At 35.5% G+C, this 24,437-nt stretch overlaps 1 protein-coding gene across 2 annotated transcripts in view; it reads right to left on the reverse strand.

The window, feature by feature from the left end:
* NUBPL (nucleotide binding protein like) overlaps positions 1–24,437 on the reverse strand; it is a 317,209-nt gene that overhangs the window by 23,578 nt on the left and 269,194 nt on the right. For both annotated transcript variants that reach the window (XM_031952254.1, XM_031952255.1), the window contains one exon: positions 11,589–11,709. In XM_031952254.1, coding sequence (XP_031808114.1) covers positions 11,589–11,709 — 121 coding nt within the window. The remainder of the gene's footprint in view (positions 1–11,588; positions 11,710–24,437) is intronic.

A 24,437-nucleotide genomic window follows, 5' to 3' on the forward strand; every position in this document is an offset into this window, starting at 1 on the left:
ATAGCCACAGGTCTAGTCAAAGCTCTCATCATTTTTTTGCCCAGCTTACAAATAGTTTCTTAATTGTTCTTTAGCATCCTGACTCGCTTCTCCAAAACTTCATCAACACAGCTCCCAGAATTATCTTACTCAAAGCACAAGTCTGATCTTGTCATGCTGGGAGATGGAAGATATTTTTGTAACTGTTCATCATTCATTTTCAAAAAGGACCAGTGACATCAGGAAGGTGGTGTTTTGACTTGCAAGTGAATTGGATTTAAATGAGGCAAGGCTGTGCAAAGTCTCACTGTGTCCTCCATAGTCATTTGAGTTCAGTGGCAAGACATGAGTCAGGACGACTAGAGATGACCCTGAATGCAATGGAGAGACCATGGCCTTTGTAAGCTATGGTCTTTTCCAGGTCTTAGTTTGTCTGAGGCAACACTCATTCTGTGATTTGGTGATTTAAGGCTAGGTAAGAAATAAGGAAAGAGATGGCCTCCTTTGCCTATTCAAAAAATTTTTTAAAAATCCATCTAAAAGGGAAAGGAAATATATTTAGGAAACAACTGTTAATTACTCTAACTCGGAGCCAACAAAACCCAGTGACCGAGGGTTTGGGCTAGGATCTATTATTGGCCAATTAGTGAGATTTGAGTATAAGTAACTCCATTTGAATCCCAATAAGTTTTTTTATCAAAGCCTGGTTTTCCAGAGCTCTTTTCAAGAAGTCATAAATTGAAACTACATGGGACAAAGGAGTTAATTGTCCCAGTTGTTTTTTTATCCGCTGGAGGTGGGAAGAAGAGTGACAGAATAATTAAGTAAGGAAGAGAAAAAATTCTAGCTCCCAAACTCCAAGATATCAGAAAATGGACATAAAGGAAGCCAGGGAAACCAAGATGTCTATACCTCTTAATGAGGGAGGAAAGCATTCTAGACATGGGGGACAGTTAGAAAAAATGCCCAGAACCCAGCAATGGAGTGTCTTTTTCATGGAACAGCAAGAAAGCTAGGGTCATGGGTCAAAGAGCAAATGACAGGGGATAAGGTATAAGAAGACTGGAAAGGGAGCTAATCTATGAAAAACTTTAAATATCAAATAAAAAATTGTGTATTTGATGCTTAGGGGTAATAGGGAGCCACTTAAGTTTATTAAATTGGGGGGAAGGAGGAAAGAGGGGCAGTAAGATGCACCAGTAGGCTATTACAATAATCTAGACAAGAGGAAATGAGGGTCTGCATCAGAGTGATGGCAACCTCAGAGAAGAAAAGGGGACATATTCAAGGGATATTTCAAAGGTAAAAGGTTTTGGCAAAAGATATGATATGGATGGAGTGGGGGTGGGATGTCAATGAGTAATAGTCAAGGATGGCACCCAGGTTGTGAGCTTGGAGGAACTGGGAGCTTGGTTTGCCCTCAGTTGTAACAGGAAAATTAGCAAGGAGGGAAGTTTTTTGGGGGGGCAGGAAAGATTATAATGAATTCAGTTTTAAACATGTTGCATTTAAGATGTAATCTTACAATCTACCTCCAAATTACCTTTTCAATCTAACGTCATATGACATCTCACAGACTCTGTGTGCCAGTCAAACTGGATTACTCGCTGCTCCCTAATAAACTCAATATTTCATATGCCATGTTTCTGTACTTGCAAAAGCTGGAGTGTGAACCCTTTACATCTTTGCTTTTTACAATCCTTATTTTCCTTCAGGATTTAACTCTGGTATCCAGCCATCTGTGAAGTATTCCCTAATTTCTTCTATTTTTAATGCTCCCTTTCTACCCAAATTACCTTGTATTTACTTAGCTCTGCACATGTGTGTTCCACTCTGGAAGAATAAAAATTCCTTGAAGGAGTTTTTTTTTTTTTTTAAATTTCTACGTTGGCACCTAAAACAGAGCTCTCCACATAGGAGGTCATTTTCCAGATAAGGAAACTGAGGCTGAGACTGATTAAGTGACTGGAATGTGATCACACAGATACTGAATATCTAAGGCACAATATGAATCCCAGTCTCCCTGTTTTAAATCCTATGAAACCTAAACCTTAGAGAGAAGGTAAAGAATTATGCTCTAGAGCAGGGCTTCAAAACTATTTTTATGTCATGGAATCCTCTGGCAATCTAGTGAAAGCTATAGACCCTTTTCAGAATTTAGTTTTTAAACACACAAAAGAAAATATATAGAATTATAAAGGAAATGAACAATAACAATGAAATATATTATTGAAATATTAGAAAAGCAAGTTCAAGGACTCTAAGGTAAGAACCATTTCTTTAAAGGAAGAACTTGCCTGAGTTCCTCAACAAGACTGAAAGAACTGATGAGGCAAGAAACCATTTCAATGTCTAGGCATTTTAAGGAATTACACTGGCCCTATTGCTTTCAAGGTGGGTCATCAAATCTTTCACAGAGAAACTGTTACAACTATAATGGCTCAGGAAGACCAACACTTGCCTCGGATATGAGCTCAGAGAATGATTTCTTCCAAACCTGGCTCACAAGAACCTAGCTTTAATATCCATCAATTTATAGTAGCAACTGGAACCTTAAGTCAAGATAATCTGAGAGAGGGGCCAACCAGGATATTTCTTGCTAAGAAGCTGATACAAAGATAAAAAGAAGTCTTGCAGCTTGAATCTTCTGTGTTCAAGTCCCTGTCCTGGTAGGGAAGCTTTGAGAAAGGAAAAGTTTTAGAAGCTGGCAGTAAGTCCCTGAAGGTAAAGGGAAGGGCAGGATTGGGCAGGCCCTTCTTGCTACAAGGCATCTATCAACAGTTTAAGGTGCCTTTGCCTCTCTTGCTGCTTGAGGAGCTGGCCACCACCACAAATGACTCTGATCGTCATTGGAATCATCAAAACTAGGAAGTTCATGACAGATTTCTTCAAAGTAATCAGATGGTGTCCTTCATCCTGGAAAGGCCACAGTGACTAAGACTGAAATTGGACAAAAACTGGCCAAGATGTGTAAGACAACTCCCAATGTTGTTTTGTCTTTGGATTCAGAACCCATGACTTATGATCCCTTGACTATGCAAAGAAAATGAAGCAAAATACAGACTTGTAAGGCATAGCCTGGATAAGAGGGGAAAAAAATACAGTGGAAAAAAATTCAAGAACAGAAAAAAGAGAGACCAGGAGGAATAATGCAAAGGCAAATGTCAGGGCTGGCAATATAAGGAATAAAAGGCACTGTGAATGGTGATTATCTATAAAGATAATGTGGATTTTTCTTCAAAACAGAAACAAGCTATGTAAAAAGGTAAAAGAAAAAACTGTTTAAGGCAAGGTTTCCCATCCCAAGTGAGTTTTTTTTCTTTAGGAGAAGATAAGAATGATTTAGCTGCAAGAAAAGACAGCAAATGCTAAGCAAGGACTCACCAAGGTAAGCCATAAATGGCCTTTATGAAGTCACTAACTTAGAACTAACCTAGGATGGTAAGCAGACAGGCTAAAGTGGACCTGTGGGTCACCAGATAATTCTTTGTCAGGGGCAGTCAGTATGAAAAAGTCACTGCCCTCCTTGGAGATGACACTATTAATTTTGAAGGGGTAACACCATTACCACAATCTGGAAGGTAGGGAGAGTCGCTGTATGGGGCAGGAAGGCAATAGTTGTTGTGGAGAGCCATTATGAGAGCAGTAGCCTCACAGCCTGAACCACAAGACTCAAGTTTAAATTAGTATATTATAATGCAGAGTTGTGTATCTGTAGGAAGGAAGAAGACTTCTCTCAGTATATAACATTGCACACTCTCAGGATCTGGACCAGTAGGTGAGTTGTCCTTTGTGTCTCATTGCTCCCACTGGTTTGTATACTTGCAATCCACCTCTATAACATCTTTCTGAGAACTATTTATATATCAGGGATTCTTGATGAAGACTAGAGATGGAAACATGCAGGCTTTTGCATGTGACATTTTACAAAAGACAATATCTGTTTGTATAAGAGTATAACTATCTATGCAAGTGACTGTAAGGTACAGAGAAATCAAGTAAAGTCAACAAATAGATAATACAAAAAAAGTTATTGTGGGTTGTTTTTTTGAAGGGATAAAAAACATTTGGTTCAGTAGAGCAAAATATCCCCTCAAATACCCTCTTCTAATAAGGTGTTTTTTATGTAAATGTTAAGTTCCTTCAAGAAACCATAATAGACATAATGAGATCTAACTATATTTAATAACCCCATGCTTATTAATAACAACTGAAGCATAAAGGAAGGAGACATATGCTTGCCAAAGGCATTTGCCATCATCAGAGAGCATATCCAATGTGAGGATGAAATGCAAGAAGAGTGCCTTATAATTATTTAGATCATTTAGATTCTCCTGTTTTATAAATACCATTGTACTGACTTGACAAAACACTGAAAATCTCTCAACTGACATACATAATCACTCAAGAATTCACCCCAGTTATTCACATAGAAAAACAAAGTAGATAAATGAACACCTATCATCCAATGATTGTTATATGCAACTGGATGTATAACCTATTTGTCTATCTAACATAAGTGTCTACTAGATTCAAAGCACTTGGGTATACGAGACAAAAATGAAATAATCTTGGCAACTAGGAGTTTACATTATACAAAAATATACAATATGAAAGTATCTAGTACATGGAAAGTTGAAAAAGAGATAATGAATAACTTGGAATGGTCATGGAAGGCTTCACAAAATAGGTGGTAACTGAGCTGAACTTTGAGGGCATACAAGGATTATGAGATGGAAAGGGGCATAAAGTGCATTCCAAGGGTGGATAAAGTGTGCAGAAATGCAAAGATCCAGAAGATGCAGTTGAATTTAGCTGAAACAAAGTTCATGAAAGGAGTAATAAGAAATAAAGTTTAAAAAGTATATGGGAAATGGCTTTCCATTATGCAATCTCTCTTTCATGAGAAAACTCTTGTGAAGGGTCAGTTGAGGCTATTATTAAAGAAGAAATAATAAAATATGGTATTTCAGAGAGAGGAAATTTTGTCATTGGATGGCAAGGAAACACCTATAAACAGACTGTCTTGGAGGGAAGTGTTGGAAGGCCCAAGGAAGAATCAAATAATTTTCTTCAGCAATTGGCAGGACGATAATATAACAAATTTAAAGCTAGGAAAGAGAGCTTTGAGGCCCTCTAATCTATCTTACTTATTTTACAGATTAAGAAATTCATACCTTTAGATTTGAAATGGCTTGCCCAAAATCTGAGAGTTAATAAAAGGTAAAGCGGAAATTAAAACTCAAGTCTTTTGTCTCAGCATTTGAAGGCTTTTCCTACCATACCTCAAAGGTTTAATATAGAATTACTTCAAACAGAATGAACTGATGGAATTAACCATAATCTAGAAAAGGGGAGTTATAGTTTTATTTGTTATTACACTTATTAGGTACTTCTTCCTCAAGTCTTCTTAGTTATCATCAATCTCTTCCCAAATGACTGCTGAATACACCCCATCCCTTTCCCTTGGCAATGCCATAGATTCCCATTGGTTCAATTGTTATCTCAAAGCTGATAACTCCTATGTTTATAAATCCAGCCCTATCATACAAAGTCATTTACTATTTGATCTTGTCCATTAAACATCTCATAGGCATATCTAATTTATTATGGCCAAAACAGAACTCTTTACTTTTCATTCCAAACCCACCCCTCTTCCTAACATCCCTATTTTTGCTGAAGACACCATAATTTTTTTAATCATTCAGGTTCCCTCAACCAAACCATCCACCTCAACTTTTCTTTCTCCCTCATCTTCCATATTCAATCACTTGCCAGGAGTTTGATGATTTTTTCACCAAAGCATCTCCTGTGTCCTTCCTCTTCTCATTCCACAGCTCCCACCCTAAAAAAGATCCTTACTGCTTCCCACCTAAACTACTGCTGAAGCCTCCCAACTGCTCTCACTGTCTCGCCTATTCCAATCCACCCTCCTCATAGATACCAGATTGATATTCTCAAATATTATAGGTTGAGCTGTGCTATCTATGCTCCTGCTCCAGGAAACTTTTGTTTGACATTTAAAGCCAGCTTCACAATCTGGCAGCCTCCCTTTCAATGATAATGAGGCAGTGCCCAACTTCACTCAACCTGTGGTCTAACTAAATGGGCTCTATTAAAGTGCTCCCCCACCCCAATTAGGAAGACCTGAGTTCAAATTCTACTACAAATACTAACTATATAGCACTAGGCAAGCTACTTAACCACTTTCTACGACAGTTTCCTCATCTGTAAAATGGATCACCTCCCATGGTTATTGTGAGGATCAAATAAGGTGCTAATTCATAAAATGTATAGCACAGTGCCAGGCACAAAGCAGGCATTTAATAAATGCTTGTTTCCTTCCTTGCTCCTACATGACTTTCCAGTTTCCATTCCCATGCCCATAATTTTTACCTGTCCATCCTAGTATCCCTAGTTCCTTTCAAAATTCAGCTCAAGTGCCCCCTCAAACAGGAGACTTTTCTTAAGTATTTCTCCCCCAGGTCCTAGTGAAAATCATCTTGTGTTTACTGTGCAAACATTTTGTTTAATTAAAGATATACCTGATATCTTTCCTGATGAATGTAAGTTCCCTGAGGAGAAAGATTATGTGCTTATTTTTTTTTTTTTTGTCTTTGTATCATAAGTACCTAGCATAGAGTATGGCACATAGTAGCTACTTAATAAATGCATATTGACCTGATTTAATTGGCTGACCATAGAGCTGATCTATTAGACTGGGCAATTGCTGTAGAAAGGTAGGAAGGTGAGGGAGGAACAGGCTGGACTATTTCTGGGAAAATGCAACAAAGTTTTAATAAGCCCAAATTTTTCTCTGAAATAAAAGCCTGAAGTATTTAAATTCAGTATTCTTCTGACAATTTTACATGGTCACAAGTCATAGAACACAATAATCAATGACGAATTATAGCTGAGGATCACTAAAAAGGTCAATGAAAAGAGACAACTTGTAGGGTTCAATATTTAACAATGAAAAACTGCTTAGGAGTTGAAAAGAATGTTACCAGGTTGATCTATTCATGCAGCAAGTGAGGAACAGCCAGTGGGCAGTCTTCCTACTCCACTGACATGTACACCCTGACAGGAGATTCAATGGGAGACGCATTTAGGGTGAGTCCCCTCAGGAGGATTTACAAAGGACACAAACTAGAGTCATACAGAATAGGAAGGCATGGAGGGTTTGCAGTCTGCATTACTGATAAGACTCGGTATACTAATGAAGACACAGACCCATCTCAACCTGAAGTAAATTGTGTATAGTGCTAAAGGAATCTTGCCTATTATACTATGCTGAAGTCTGAGTACACAAAGCATCTGAGGGCTGGACAATGACAATTAATTTACAAGCTCACAGCTTCATGGGATCATAGATTTAGAGAAAGAAATTATTATACCTCATAGTCTACATATAACAGTCTTTTAATGTTGAACTAATTTGTACAGGCAGCATTCTTGCTTGGTTCGATATTTTTCTTTTTTTATATTTTTCAATATAAACTTCAAATGATCCTACACTTATGTCTAGATGAATTAAATAACTGAGCATTATTGTAACAACCTCAAAACTACATGAAGTCAAAGGAATGACTGGAACCATCTTTTTTTAAGTAAAATTTTTCATTTAATAGTATACATATCTATTTTTATTATCTAGAAAAATCATATATTGCAATTTCAAAGCAATGAATGTTTTTATTTTGTAACATTTATAAAATACATGGCACAGTGCCTGGAACATAGTAGGTGATTAATAAATGTTTGTTCCCTCTCTTCTGTGAGGGAGTGACAAGTATTCTTGTCAACAAGTACTCTTTAAGGTTCAAGTTTATAGAATTAAGAACAATAACAACTATCCAACCAATGCAGCTGCATGGAAACACTATCCTGAGAAGCTTTTTAAAAAACTAACCAGTACCTTCTTTTGACTTGATAGACCTTAACTTCAGCTGCTTTCAATGTATTACTTTCTCCTTATACAACTGATGAAGTAAATCATCAGTTTGAAGATTAGTGATAATAATAACAGCAATAATAATAACAACAGCAGCAGCAAAAACTAAGTATAATTCCTATTCAAGGAAATGTAAGGAATGCAAGGAATTTTTATTAATTGTAGTTTATTGTAATTGTTTTTGCTTTCATGCTGAGTTGAAGGGTTCTTTTGAAGAACAGTCATTTAATTTCACAAGTTTGCATGCTAAATATTTAAGTTTTTTTTCCCTTTATAACTTTTGAAAAAGATTTTGCCCCATACTCTAAAGCACCAGAATTGTTGGTCAACGACATTCTCAGGACCCCCAAGTTGAGCAGAATGCCCACTGTGAGATAACAACCCTTTCCCATGGTCACTTAGGTCAAAGGTGTCAAACAGGTTGCCCACAATGCTCCTGAGTGTGCCCCAAACCAGATTAAAATATAATTGGGAAATATTAAACAAAATAAATAAAAATACAATAAAACATGGATAACATTACATTTTAAAACTAAGCCAACCTGTGCCCCATAGATAACCTTATTTATGGTTTAATGGCCCCCGTTCTATTTGAGTTTGACACCACTAACAGATTAGGAAAATCAAGCTATCACAGATTTTCACGGTAGGTGGCAGATGCCTACCACTGAGACCAATGACAGTCTCAAACGTATACCAACGCTGAGATGCCACAGACCCAATCATAAAGGCAGGAACGTTGTCTATTAGATCTAGCACATATACCCTTGCCAGTTAGAGTGCTCTTAAATGTTAAAGTATCATGAAAAGTAGGGCCTTACTGATAGAGAGTGACATTGGCAACAGAGCCTTTTCTCTATGTTTTTATATCAATCAGATGCAAATGACCCAGATTGCTATCACCTCCACCAGATATTGGTGTGGCTTTTAGTACAGGAAAGAATGATGGTGGGCCAGGGACTCTATAGGCCTGGAAAAGTATGTTCTGCAAAATTTAAAAAGTTCAAAAGACAGAGTTTTGGAATAATTAATCATTTTATTAATAATACTAACATTTTATTAATAAAAGTGACACTCTGAAATGCCAAAGCAATGGACTCACAGTTTACGTGACATCAGATAGGTGAGTGTTCCTGAGGATGACAATCAACTCTGGTTACTAATTAATAAGAGAGAATGAATATTGCAATGAGAGGTGGATCTATTCTAATGAAGGATATATGATTATGTCATATACTTCCAAATTACCCCCAGTCTTTGGGAAATCTAGACAAAGAAGCAAAAGACAATGGGCCTAGAGTTTCAGCTTAAATTAAATTCCTTTTAAGACTGGATGGGTAGCAACAGAGGAGGAGAATGTTAATCCTATCTACTATCATCAGTCCTGTCTTTAAGAGGCTGAGTTTCAAAATGAGGACTTTAGAAAAAGTAGGAACTCTGAATCTCTCCAGATCATTCAAAACACTCTGCTAGAATTTTATGTGAGATTTATATTACGCTTTGCCTAAAACTTCTAATAGCAAAAAAGGTAACACAGCATATATTATCTATTTTTTGTGTGTGTGGTTAACTTACTTTATTTTATTTTTTTTTTAATAACTTTTTATTGACAGAACCCATGCCAGGGTAATTTTTTTACAACATTATCCCTTGCACTCACTTCTGTTCCGATTTTTCCCCTCCCTCCCTCCACTCCCAACCCCAGATGGGAAGCAGTCCTATACATGTTAAATATATATACTATCTATTTAAAGAGCATTTCCTTCTAAATGTTGGAGAATGGGCAGTAGAATTTGGAATTAGCTCCACAAATGTAGGGGAAGCATTCAGATGACTAGAAACATATTTGGCACTCTCATGAAATAAAATGGCATACTTGTATGAAATATAAAAAGAGTTATGAATAATGAAGTTGGAGTATATGTCATATACAACAGTCTTCTAAAAATGACAGATTTTCTTCAATAAAATAATGTTTATTTTGTTTAAAACAACAACAAAAATGTAGGTTTTGACAGACACCACTAAGGATGACATAATGCATTGTCATAATATAGCTGAAAGCTGAATTTTTCTTAGATTTGTTTGTTCAAATTCAAATTCAAATACACAGACTTTATTCTGTGACACTGCTAATATAAGCTAATAGTGTCCTTCTAATTATGTATTTACTTTTCTTCACAAATATGTGTCAGTCTCATGTTATTATGTAGATTTGGGTAATTGAACTTCTTAGGTTAGTTAAATGAAAGAACAGTTATAGAGTGTAATTATTGGATGTAATTATAGTAATATATCAAAATATTTTATTAGTATTCATCTAGGTACTGAAGCAAATGCAACAATAGTGTTTAACTCCATCCATGACAAATTCAATTACAGTAGGTAATGTTTTGGGATTCTTTGATCTCTGAGGGATCTTAACCATACAATTTTTTAAAAGTACTAATGATTAATAATTTCAAGAGCACTCTGTCTCTTTTATCTGCTACCCAGCACTTTCCTTTGCCAAGTTATTCATTCAATATCTAAGTCTTCTTTGAAAATTGGACTAAGTTGCTACTAGAGTTTGGTATATAACATTTAATTGGAAATCATCAATTTACCATATCTGATTCACTAATATTTAGTTCCTTTAAAACTAACTCATTATTAAATTCAAAGGTAACTATTTATAACATGACATAATAATGTAATATAATAATGTTTACAATATAATATTATCATAATATTCCTGTATCTTTCCTATTTAAAAATGAGAGAAAGACCACAAATTTACTTTCTGAATTAGGGAGAATAAATGCAATGATGGTTATATAAATGTCTTTAGGTATACACCAAGAATTAAAGTTTACATGGATTCTTAATGGACATCTTTCTATTTAAAGAATAAGCATGTTCACATATACTTTTCCACACTGAGATATGACCCTAACTTGGCACATCAATTGCTGACAGTCAATTGAATGGGTAGTTTTCCAAATCATAGTCTGTAGCTCATAAAACTCTTATATAAAATTAAAACTAGAAATTACCTCCCATTTACATGCATGTATCTGCTATGTTCCTAATTATTTGCACTATGTCTCCCCTATCTCATTAATGAAGTCCTTGAAATCAGGGACCATATTTTTGCCTTTCTTTCCATCCCCAGAGCTTACTATGGTATCTGGCACATAGAAAGTACTTTGTTCACAACTGTTTAATGTGTTATAATATTTGACAAAGCAAATCTATCTAAATGCAGTAATATCTTTATGGAAAAGAAAGATTTGGAATCAGAGAAGCTGAGATCAAATACCAACTTTCACTTATTATATGTATGACACTGACAAGTCACTTAACTTTTGGCTTGTGAGCCTCGGGTTACTCATCCATAAAATATGGGGGTGGTACTGGACAGTCAGTCTCTAAGGTCTTTTTCATTTTGAAAATCTAGCATCTCAAGCTTCTAATTCATAATAAGCCTTCTTCTGGCGATATTCTATAAAACTAATGAAAGGTTATCACAAAGATCAGCACTAGAGTGTTCTCATTTAAAAACATGAACCAACTGCCTTTTAATATTTCCTTAGACACTGATATTCCCCATATCTCCCCAAACTTCTTATGTGGTTTCCTGTTAAAACAAAATACAACACAACACCATTCTTACCTAAAACATCAAGTCCAAGGGTTTTTGCTAGTTTCTTTGCACCATCAGCTCCAAAAATATGAGTTTCATGTTTACATTTTGGACACTGGAAAACACTCATGTTTTGGATGAGACCCAGAACCTGTTCAAATAAAAATCCATATTTAACACCACAATTCAAACAGAAACAGTGGGAAATTTTGAAATATTATCAAGAAACATATCTTAAACCAAAAGTTCTAGAAACCCGCTTAAGATGAATAGGTAACAGAAACAATTAGATAAGAACACTGCATCACATTGTTGGTGGAGTTGTGAACGAATCCAACCATTTTGGAGAGTAGTTTGGAACTATGCTCAAAAAGTTATCAAACTGTGCATACCCTTTGATCCAGCAGTGTTACTACTGGGCTTATATCCCAAAGAGATTATAAAGAACGGAAAGGGACCTGTATGTGCACGAATGTTTGTGGCAGCCCTTTTTGTAGTGGCTAGAAACTGGAAACTGAGTGCATGCCCATCAGTTGGAGAATGGCTGAATAAATTGTGGTATATGAATATTATGGAATATTACTGTTCTGTAAGAAATGACCAACAGGATGATTTCAGAAAGGCCTGGAGAGACTTACACGAACTGATGCTGAGTGAAATGAGCAGGACCAGGAGATCATTATATACTTCAACAACAATACTATATGATAACCAGTTCTGATGGACCTGGCCATCCTCAGCAACGAGATCAACCAAATCATTTCCAATGGAGCAGTAATGAACTGAACCAGCTACGCCCAGAGAAAGAACTCTGGGAGATGACTAAAAACCATTACATTGAATTCCCAATCCCTATATTTATGCCCACCTGCATTTTTGATTTCCTTCACAAGCTAATTGTACAATATTTCAGAGTCTGATTCTTTTCATACAGCAAAATAACGGTTTGGTCATGTATACTTATTGTGTATCTAATTTATATTTTAATGTATTTAACATCTACTGGTCATCCTGCCATCTGGGGGAGGGGGTGGGGGGTAAGAGGTGAAAAATTGGAACAAGAGGTTTGGCAATTGTTAATGCTGTAAAGTTACCCATGCATATAACCTGTAAATAAAAGGCTATTAAAAAAAAAAAAAAAAAAAAAAAAACACTGCATCAAGGCAACGTTTATAATGTGTCTCAATAAATGACTGTACTATTATATACATAATATGCATAACATAATTAGCCAGAAAATAAGCCCTTCAAGTTTGTTGCTACTGAAAACAAAATTATAGAGATTTAAAAAATACACATAAACTACATACATCACATTTACTAGCACTTGGATATTTGATCCTTTTTTATAAACATGAAAGCCAGAATTTGGGAACAAGCAGGTACCTTGTTGAGGCTTCCAAGAGTATCCATGAAGTATGATATCAATAAAAGATATCCAAGTTATCGATCAAAAAATCTTCATAGTATCAGTTTTTGTTGCTCAGTTGTGGCTAACTCTTCACAACCCCCATTTGAGATTTTCTGGAGAGGCTTGCTATTTCCTTCTCCAGCTCATTTTATAGATTAGGAATTTTGAGGCAAATAAGATTAAGTGACTTGTCCAGGATCATACAGACAGTAAAATTTTTAATGCTGGATTTGAAGTTAGATCTTTCTGACTTCAGGCCTGGTACTCAATCAATCCATGGTGCCATCTAGCTGCCCCTGGTATCAATCTTACCTTTTAACAAATTCCATCTTTATTCAAACTCCAAAATATTCAAGCTCGGGCCTTTCTCAAGGTCAATTTCTCTTCTACTTCCACTTTACCTATCAATATCTCAGGGCACAACCACAAACAATGTGGAGCTTGTGGTACAAAAAGCCCAGAAAGTATATTGCTGTATCATGCCATATGTCCCATTAATATACTTTTATCATTAGCCTCAATCTCTCTGCTGAGTTTCAGTCCCACATCAACAATTGCTATTAGTCCTTTCAAAGTGAATTCCTGAAGACATTTAAAGTTTACTGAATTCACTGAACTCAAAATTGAACTCATCATCTTTTCCTCCTAACTCCTCCCCCTTTCCAAACTTTCCTATTTAATAAGTCAAGTTTGGGATACTTCCTTCTATCTACCTGGTTAGAAATGTCAGCATTATCCCAGACCCCTTGCTTTCCTTCACTTCACAGAGCCAATAAGCTAAGAGGTATTGCTGTTTCTAACTAGACGTCTTTGCCATCCAGTCTTTTCTCTTTACTCACTATCATCTCAGTTCAGGCCTTCATGATCTCTCACCTAGAATATCAGCCCTCTAATTGTTCTGCCTCAATGTCCTTCCATTCTCTAATCCATCCTACACATTTCTGCAAAAGCAGCTTTCCTTAAACAAAGATTTGTGTGGAATCAGAGAACATCATATATGCAAACTGCTTTGCAGACCTTCACAGTACTATACTAATACTAGCTATCTAGACTCTAGACTCTCCTATTCAGTCAACTTGATTGGCTTTCTATTGTCTCGAAGATAAAGTATAAATTCTTTTGTTAGGTTTTAGAACTTTACACAACCAGGATCCAATCTCTAGCCTCAATGGATAATATTTTTCCCTCCTGCATATCCAGCCAAATTGGCCTTTTTTCTCTTCCTTGCTTATATTCCCTAAACCTATATACTGGCTATCCCAGTGCTTCTTAAACTTTTTCCATTTCTTTTTGCTCCAGAAATTTTTACATGCCACTGGGTATATAGATACATGAAACAGTTATATAAATCAAATGTTTAGTAAAAAACTAAATCATAATTTTATGACCCTCCCACATTCAGTTGCGAGACCATGCTGAGGGAACTATCCTACATTCCTGGATTGTATTCTCTTTTTTCCTCTGCTTCATTGAAACTTTCTCCTCCTAAAATACAGCTTAGACATTATCATCTGATGATTCCTTTCTGGGATTCCACACTAGCCTCAAACTACTGTGTACATATTTATAGTTATCATTTTTATATTTAAACTATACATCTTTCTATTTACTTATTGTCTTCGCTATTGTAGTGGAAGCTTCTTATAAGAAAGGACTGGTTCATTATTTATACTCATATCTCCAGGGTTTAAGATAGTACCTGACGCAGAGTAGGTGGTACTTAATAATATGTGTTGGCCAATTATCATCAAAACAAATGTCTCTATTTGGATCACAGGGTTAAGAACCATAAGGAATCAGCCTGATAAAATGGAAAAATTTGGATTTGGAATTTGATTTGGAATCTGAGGACTTGTTTTCAAAATGTATCTCTTTTATTTTACTGTCTTTGACCTTGACCAAAGTCATCCCTAAAATGAGAAGGTTGGATAAAAAGATTTCTGACTGCCCTTCTACTGTTAAACCTTTTAGCTTACTGTATTCTAATCCATCTAATCCCCATCTACTCATTTTATATGAGGAAACTGAGGCCCTGAAATAAAAAAAAAAAACTTGCCCAATGACTTACAGCTAAGTGAGTAGCAATGAATTCATACTTTAAAGGGGTGGCCACATTCTCCTCCTCTCCCCCCAAATAAAGCATAAAACCAAGAAGGCACTCAGATTCATTATTCCAGCTAAAGAGTTGGGGAAGGGAAAAAATTCTAAAATTGTGCACAAAGCAAAAATATGAAGACAGATAGTAAGGAACATAAATTTCTAAATAAGCATTTTCCAACTACCTAATATACGTCCTTTTTGCTGATCCAGGAGTATTATAAAGACAAATCACTCTCACACTGTGCTCTGGTGTTTCAAAACCATCACCAGAAACCTAGAAGAAAACAGTTTAATATCACAGAGATTATTTGCTTATTCACTACATCAATATAAATACACCCATTGCTTAGGGCTCTGGGTATTTTCACTCCCACTTATGGTAAATATGATATAGTCTTTGACTGTAGGGCTTACATTCTAAATGCATAAAATGAGCCAGGCAAAGAGAAAAAGATAAATATTTCAGGAATATGTGAAGACCTAGGCAAAGAGCACTCAGGTTGGCAAAGAATTTTAAAAAAATATATCCTCTAATCCTAGACTCTCATCTACCCCCTGCCACCATGAACCAGTGTAATTAGAGTTGTGTGTGATTTATTTTCTATTATCAAATTGTTCTTTATGGGCCATATAGATGTCATAGACATTAAATATAACCAAATGCATTATTTTTATCACAGAACACACTAAACAAATGCTTAATAACAATTAATAAGATAAACACAGAGTTGCATTATGATCTACACAAAGCAGGGCAAGGACTTGCATTTAATATTTCCTAATAATGTGTGAAGGATTTAGATTTGCTTTGATGAGAAATTCCTTGTTTCTTAGTATTTATTACAGGAGGCTTAAGTGACAAAGAAAACATTTGTCCTTTCAAGATAATGAAAGAGATATCCTATTTATGACTCTACCACAACATATTTTTACTAGTCTTAGAAAAATGTATAGCGTGAAGGACTCTTGTATGTACCTGGGAGTCAAGGACTCAGATTGTTAGTTAAGCTCAGACTCGTCAATGACTGATTAAATGTATAAGAGGCAGAAGGAAATGTTTGAAGGAGTCTCAGATCAGAAGTAAAAAATATCTACTGAATCTGTCACTAACTAACTCAGGGAAAGTGTTTAACTTTTCTGTGCCTCAGTTTCTTCATCTAAAAAATGAGGGCCATTTGGACTAAATTGCCTCTGAGGCCCTTCCAGTTTGAGATCCATGACCCTATGATCCTATGACATATCTTTCATTTATGTCTCTCTAGGTTTTTTTTTCCCCTGTGAAATGGAGATTTTCCCAGACAGTTTTTTAAGATACTTATGACAGTTTTGTTCAAGGTACAAGCATCCTAACTTTCTCATTTGGGTCATTCCTGGGTGAACTAAATTATATCAAGTCATGAAATTATATCAAGTCATATAGCCTGACTATATCCTCCTCTCCACCTCCATAGCTGCCCCCATGGTGCCAGCCCTTATTACTTTATACTAAATTATTGTCCTGGCCTCCTATTTGGTCTCCCTGCCTTATATCTCTTCCTATTCCAGGCCATCCTCCACTGAGCTACCAAACTGATTTTCCTAATGTGTAGGTGTGGTCTGGGGACTCTATATTATCTTTAGGATAAAACATAAAATCCTCTTTTTGAATTTTAAAGCTCTGTAAAACATGAGTCCTACCTACCTTTCCAGTCATTCTACACTTTACTCCCCTCTGCAATCCAGAGACACTGGTCTTCCTATTCTTCATACACACACTCCTCCCTAATCCGTGGCTATCTCCCAAACTGTAATGCTCTCCCTCCTCACCTTTGCCTCCTGGATTCTCTTAATTCCTATAAAATTCAGCTTAGATCCCACTTTCTGAACACCATTCCATGGATGCCTCCCTCCCTCCTCTGTCAAGTGCCTTCCCTCTGAGATTATCTCCCATTTATATTACATTTATCTTGTCTGAACGTGTCTGTTTGCATGTTGTCTCCTCCATTAGAATGTGAGGTTTTTGGGGACGGGGACATGCAATTTATTTTATTGATCTCAGTACTTAACATAGTAAGTCCTTAATAAATGCTTGTTTATTCACTGATTCATCTAAAGTCACCATCTAATCTTTGATTGCAATTAAATAGACAAAGTCCCTCCTCTCAAAGAACTCTGTAGAGGAATAAGGAATAATACAATACAAAATGGTAATTAATACATGTATATATATAAAAGGGGTATGGCATGTTATGAAAATTAAAAGAAGGGCATCCCCCTGGTTAGGGAAGTGTGGTCATCAGGGTTGGCTACACTGGAAGAACTGATTTGTGAGCTGGGTCTTGATGTAGAGCCAGAAGGAATATGGAACCAAAAACCTGGGTTTCAACTCCAATCCAACTACTTACAATCTCTGTAGCCATGGGCAAGCCAATGACTCTTTCTTGGTCTGAGTTTTTTCTCTGTAAAATGTAAGAGTTGGTCTAGAAAGCCATTCACACAATCCCATACTTCTTAGTGAGAGAGATAGCCACTTAAGGTAATAAAAATGAGTAACCAAAAATATTGCAGATTGAGATCTTGCTTTGTAAACACTATAAAGTAATGCATACCTGGACATTATAAATATCTTCCAAGAAAACTTGCTAAGACTAAATTAGAAACAGAAAATATGCCTCAAAATGTCACTAAGCTCTCCAGTGTGACAATCTGACGATAAAAAAGAAAAAAAAAATTTGGAGTCCAGGGAGGCTTTGGAAGAGAGCTTAGTACATTTAAGACCTCAATAGGGAGACAAGCTCATTTAAAAGAAGTGCCATATAATCAATGAGGCTTTAAACAGGACATTGAAGACAAATCCTGGCCTAATGCAATAAAAGGAAGTGTTAGCATGTTTGTGCTAGTTTTGCTCATTTACAATCAATTTCAGCTAACTAGGCAAGAATTCATACTCACATTAAAAAAAAACAACAAATTATGTTGTCTAACATCTTGTGAACACTTTCCAGGTTATTTGAGTGTTTGTATTTATTGTAAAACTGTTTTGTTTATCCTTAGATGGTAACAACATTAGAAAACAGACGCTTTACTGTGGTGTTATTAACATAATATTGTTGAGATGCAGCTGTATGTGTGTTAAATCATTTTTCTTAATGTTTCATCAAAGGATATAGTCCTTTTTTCTTTTTTACCTCTGCTAGTTTTACTGAAAGAAAATGTCATCTGCCTGCTGAATGCCAGAGCCACTGCAAATCCTTTACATGTTTCTTATACTCTTCTCCTGTCATCTGCTCAGAAGAGCACCTTATATATTAACTTTAAAAAAAAAAAAAACTGACTCTCTTGAAATATCAACATCACTCTGAATACTGGATTTCTGTCTCTAAATACATTGAATTACACAGGCTCCAAAATGTCCAGTTTTAATTTCTGGCTGACATAGTAACTCTAGGTTAAAGAAAGTAACAACCAAGATTTTCAGGCTACTATGTAATCTAATTTTCACAAGGTTATAACCAGGTTAAATTCCTGCTGGTTGAAACCTGTCATAAGAATTAAAAGCCTAAGAGGTAGGGTTTTAGAAAAACATTGCAGGGGGAGGGAAACCCTCACTGTTTCAAACAGAATAAATAATAATAGCTGAAACAGATTGGATTTTGGATGCTCTGCAATACTCCAATAATCTAAAACCAGTTTTTACTATTTTTCAGAAATCAAAACATATGGATAGAAATGATAATTTTAAAATGAATTCACTTTTATCCTTGCATCAATATCCTTACTTCAGTAATCCATTATTATCCCAAATCTCTGTTATCATGGAAAAAAAAAAAAAAAAAAAAAAAAAAAAACTCTGCACTGTCTCTTTTACCACCATTCATTGTACCAGCAGCATTTGTGATGATGACCTTGTCACTCCCACATCACAGATTCTTGATCTCCATAGTTTCAAGTAACCATTTTCACTGTACTTCAACCACCAACCTGCAAGACCATCAATTTTCATATAATACTTGAATCTAAGATACTGAACTTAAACTTTTTCTTTCAAGATTTCTTTGCACTCGACTTTCTATCTTGTTAATCTCCATAATGCTTCTTTCCTCCTGTCCATATTTCCCACTTTTTTCTATTTACTTCAGTTTTCCTATTTCTTTGTAACTGATTACGGTCCATAAGACCTCCCTACTTTCACAGTTCTTCAACATAGTATCATCTGCCTTGATATCCAAAACAGATATCATTCCAGTTTTAATTTGGCCCGTTATTTTACCCTAAAATATTTTGCACTCCTGACTTTATCATAGTGTTCATCATGCCTTGATTTCTCTACAGCTTCTGAAATTCTTACAATCTTCTCCTAGATATCCTCTTCTCTCTGGATTTCTCTAATATTACTCTTCTCCTACAAAGGACTGTCTTCTTTGCTGAATCTTCATTCACAGTAAGCCCACTAGCCATGGATGATTCACAGGACTCTGCTAGGTGCTTTTCTCTTTCCCTCCATATGATTTTATTTAGTGATCTCAACAGCTTTCATGGAAACATATGTGTGTGTGTGTGTGTATGTTTGTTTGTTTTATTTTATTTTAGTTTTGTTTTCAATATTTGCTTTTATAAGATTTTGATTTCCAATTTTTTTCTCTCTTCTTCTGTCTACTCCTCTCTCCCCAAGACAGCAAAAAATCTTATATAGGTTATACATATACAATCATATTAAACATATTTCTGAATTAGTTATGTTGTAAAAGAAGAATCAGAAAAAGGGAAAAATCATGAGAAAGGAAAAACAAAAAATAGTGAAAATAGTATGCTTCATTCTGCATTCAGAGTCCCAGTTTTCCACATTCTCTCCCATTCCTTTTTGTTAATATTAGCCAATGTGATGTGTAAAGTGATACCTCAGAGTTGTCTTAATTTGAATTTCTCTAATCAATAGTGAGTTAGAGCATTTCTTCATATGACTATATATAGCTTTAATTTTTTTCAAATGAATACTGTCTTTGTTCATATCTTTGACCATTTATCAACTGAAGAATGATTTGTATTCTTATAAATTTGACTGAGTTCTCTATATAATTTATAAATGAGGACTTTATCAGAAATACTGGCTTTAAAAATTGTTTCCTAGCTTTATGCTTTCCTCTAATCTTGGTTGCATTGGCTTTGTACAAAAACTTTTTAATTTAATATAATCAAAATTATCCATTTTGTATTATATAAATGTCCTCTATCTCCTATTTGGTCATAAATTCTCCCATTCTTCATAGATCTAACAGAAAAAATATTCCTTGCTCTCCTAATTTTCTTATGTCATCCTTTATGTCAAAGCATTTTGACCTTATTTTGGTGTAAGATGTTGATCTATGCCTAGTTTCTGCCATATTGTTTTCCAGTTTTCTCAGCAATCATCAAATAGTGCCGTCTTATCCCAGAAACTAAAGTTATGGGGTTTATCAAACAGTAGATTAATATAGTCATTAACTAATGTGTCTTGTGTACCTAACCTATTCATTAATCTATTATTTATATCTACTCTTTCTTAGCCAGTAACAAATGATTTTGATGACTGCCACTTTATAATATAGTTTTAAATCTGGTAAGGCCAGGCCATTTTTCTTTGTTTTTTTTTTTTTCCTTCATTACTTCTCTTGATATTCTTGATCTTTTGTTATTCCAGATGAATTTTGTTATTATTTTCATGGATTTTATTATCATCACTATGATGATGATTTTTAGATCTGTTTATCCATTAGACCTAATGGTAACCACACTCTCATTTTCAACTGATTATTAGGCATTTTGAATTGGAAGCCTTGTAAATATCTCAGTCAACATTTCTAAAACTGAACTTATTATCTTTTCCCTAAAACCTTCTCCCCTTCCAAAACTTCCCTATTAATACAGAGGATGCTATTATCTTTTCAGTCATCCAGGGTTTCTTCCTATATGTCATCCTCAACTTTTCACTGTCTCTCATCCCTCATATCTAGTCTCTTGTCAAGACAATAAATAAAATGTATAAATAAATTAACTAATTATATATTATTATTATTAATTAATAAATATGTTTATAAATAAATAAATCCCAAATTTAACTTCAGAACATAGAGAATCATTATCTCATCAATTCCATTGAGTTAATACCTTGTTTCAAGTATACTTCTCCAGAGTTCCGGCCCTCTACAAGAACATCTTTTATAAATGCCCTCTTTTTCTTCTGACATTGCCCCCATCTTGGTGCTGGCCTTCATCATCTCAGTAATGCAAGAGCCTGTTGGTTGGTCTGTCTGCCTTGCATCTCTCTCCATTCCAGCACATCCTTTAATCAGCTGTCAAATTAGTCTTGCTAAAGCATAGATCTGACCATGTCAGCTCTCTCTAATCAATAAACTCTAATTGTTGTCTATCACTTCAAGAGCCAAATATTAAATCCTTTGTTTGGCATTCAGAGCTGTTTATAACCTGCTTCCTTCCTACCTTTCTAGTCTTCTTATAAATAATTATGTTCCATAATCTTTTAGTAAATTTCTTATACCTTACTCAACATTCCACCCCCAATGACACCCTGTATAATTCAGTCACACACCTCCTTGTCAGGTTCATTACAGTTGATCATCATATAATCTTGTTGTTACTGTGCACAGTGTTTTCTTGATTCTGCTCACATCATTTAGTGTCAGTTCATGTAAATATTTTTGGGCCTTTTTGAAATCAGCCTGCTTATCATTTCTTATAGAACAATAATATTCCATTATATTCACAAACCATAACTCATTCAGCCATTTTCTAACTGATGAGCATCCACTCAATTTCCAGTTCCTTACCACTATAAAAAAGGGTTGCCACAAACATTTTTGCACACATGGATCCTTTTCCCTCTTTTATGACATCTTTGGGATACAGACCCAGTAGAGACACTTCTAGAACAAAGGGTATGCACAGTTTTATAGCCCTTTGGGCATAATTTCTGGCCATTTTTATAGGCTGTCTCTCATGCTTGGAATTCTTTCCCTCCTAATTTCCAACTTCTGGCTCTTCCCTGGTTTCCTTCAAATTTCAGCTAAAATCTACAAGGTTTTCCTGATCCCCTTTAATGTGTAGATCTTTCCACTGTTTATTCTCTATAATAGATCCTGTAAGTAATTTATTTGTACCTAGTTCTTTGCATGTTTTTCTTCATGAGAAGCTCCTTGGGAGCAAGAACTGCCCTTTGCCTTTCTTTATATCCCCAGGACTTATTACAGTGCCTGACACAGAGTAGGTAGTTTAAAAAAATAATTATTGACTAACTGATCGTTGCTAGTTACCCAACTCTAGATCATCCACACTTTCAACTTTCTCTATTCCTTAGCTACTGAATGTTCCTGAAGAATGCAATAAAAATTCTCACAAAACCCATTACAAATTCAAATGATGCAACCTTTTATTCATGCCCATTCTCTATCATATTCATAAATGCAATAAATAATTTTCATCTATTATGTTCAAGAAATAATGTTAGGTGCCATAGGGAGGATAAAGATGAATAAGATAAAATCCTTGCTCTCAAGGAGATTACAATCTAATAAGGATGTCCAAGCAGTCATACAAAGGCAGAACACACTAAATGCCCTAAGAGAAGTATGAAGTACTCCTGGGATTTGGAAGAAAATCGAATCACATTTGGTTGGGGTGAATCATAAAAGCCTTCATGAAAGAAATGACCTAAGAATTGAGCCTTTAAGTATAAATACAGTTTTGACAGATGAAGATGATGGGTAAGGAACATTCCAGATAAATGGAAAATCATAAACAAGAGAATAGACACTAGTAAGCTCACAATTTGTTCTGGAACAGAGAACACTCGAGTTTGGCAGGAATATGGAGTGTGTATGGAGAAAAACAGGAGACAAGGGTGAATGAAGAGCTGGGTGCCGGAGTAAGAAGAATACTGGATATAAGGAGTCTAGACAATAAACAGGAGACACTGGGTAATCATCAAAAATCTGAATGCAAGACAATGACATAATAAGAAAGATTAAGTTCCTATGTGCCATTGTTTAACCTGGAAAAGCTTAAGGACTTAGTGTTTATTCATTGAATAACTTGGGTAGCCACATGTAAGATGAAAACCCAAGTTAAAATCAGGCCCTAAAAACTTCTGAGCTATGTGAACTTGGATAAGTCACTAGCATTTCTCTGTTTCAGTTCCTCACATTACATAAAATGTAATAATAGCAACTACCTTGAAAGATTGTTATAAGGAACAAATGAGATAATAGATGTAAAGCTCTCTTTGAAACCTTAAAGTGCTATATAACTATTATTTTTACATAATTCCCTAAGAATACATCAAATTTTATTCTTGCCTTGTCTAAGATCATACTTGCCTAAGTCATAATAAATTCTGCTCCAGGAACGCTCATTTTAACCCTGAAAATCTTGGTTTTGTGTTTACAGTAAATAATACACTGCTGGATTCTACTTTCTACCATTTCAGATGCAAGATGTGAATCCATATCTTCCTGTCTCCAAGTCCAACAATCTATTACACTGAATCAACTATCCCTCGCTATCTTTCTACTACTCCTTGTATTTGTCATTACATCTCCCTTCACACTGCTGTTACCCTCCAAGTCCTCCTTAACTCTCAACTAGAATATCAAAATAACTGGTTTCTCTGCATCAATTATCTTTCCTTTTAATCTCTTCCTTTTCAGAACTGCCAAATTAATATTCTTAATGTGCGGGTCCCATCATTCCCAGACTTAAAAATATTCATGGCTCTCTACTGCATCTAAGAAAGCATAACAAACTCTTAACCTGTCATTTAAGGTTTCACAACAATCTGGGCTCTAACCTACTTTTCCAGTCTTATTTCATACTGATCCCATTCACGTACTCAAACAGAGTCCAGCCAAACTAGACTCTGAGCTGTTTCCCAATCTTCTACTTAACCCTTTAGCCTGCTCGCAGCTACCCAAGCATCTCCCCAACTCCTGGAACGATACGGTTCCACTTCTCAGTCTATTGAAACTTCTGTCTCTGTCTCTTTTTGTTTCTCTGTCTCTCTTTCTCTTTGTCTCTCTGTCTCTGTTGCTCTCTATTTCTCTATCTCTCTGACTCTCTCTTTCTTCCTTCCTCCCCTTCCCAGTTTTGGTACTGTTTCCTCTGCAAAACCTTTTTTTGACTCTTGAAGCTTTAAAAGATCCTTTCTTCCTATTTTTCTCAAATCAACTTGAAAATATTTCTTCTTTACCATTATCATATTCTTACCTATTTTTTAAAAAAAAATGTCACAGTCTCAATTAGACTGCAAACAGCCTTTGTTGCCTCCAGTTTCTTGTCTGTGAGTTGAAAACGGAACTAGAGGACCTCTAAGGTATCTTCCAGTTTATTTTTTTGATCCT

This window comes from Sarcophilus harrisii, chromosome 2, assembly GCF_902635505.1.
Source record: "Sarcophilus harrisii chromosome 2, mSarHar1.11, whole genome shotgun sequence".
In the NCBI taxonomy this organism is placed as follows: Eukaryota; Metazoa; Chordata; class Mammalia; order Dasyuromorphia; family Dasyuridae; genus Sarcophilus; species Sarcophilus harrisii.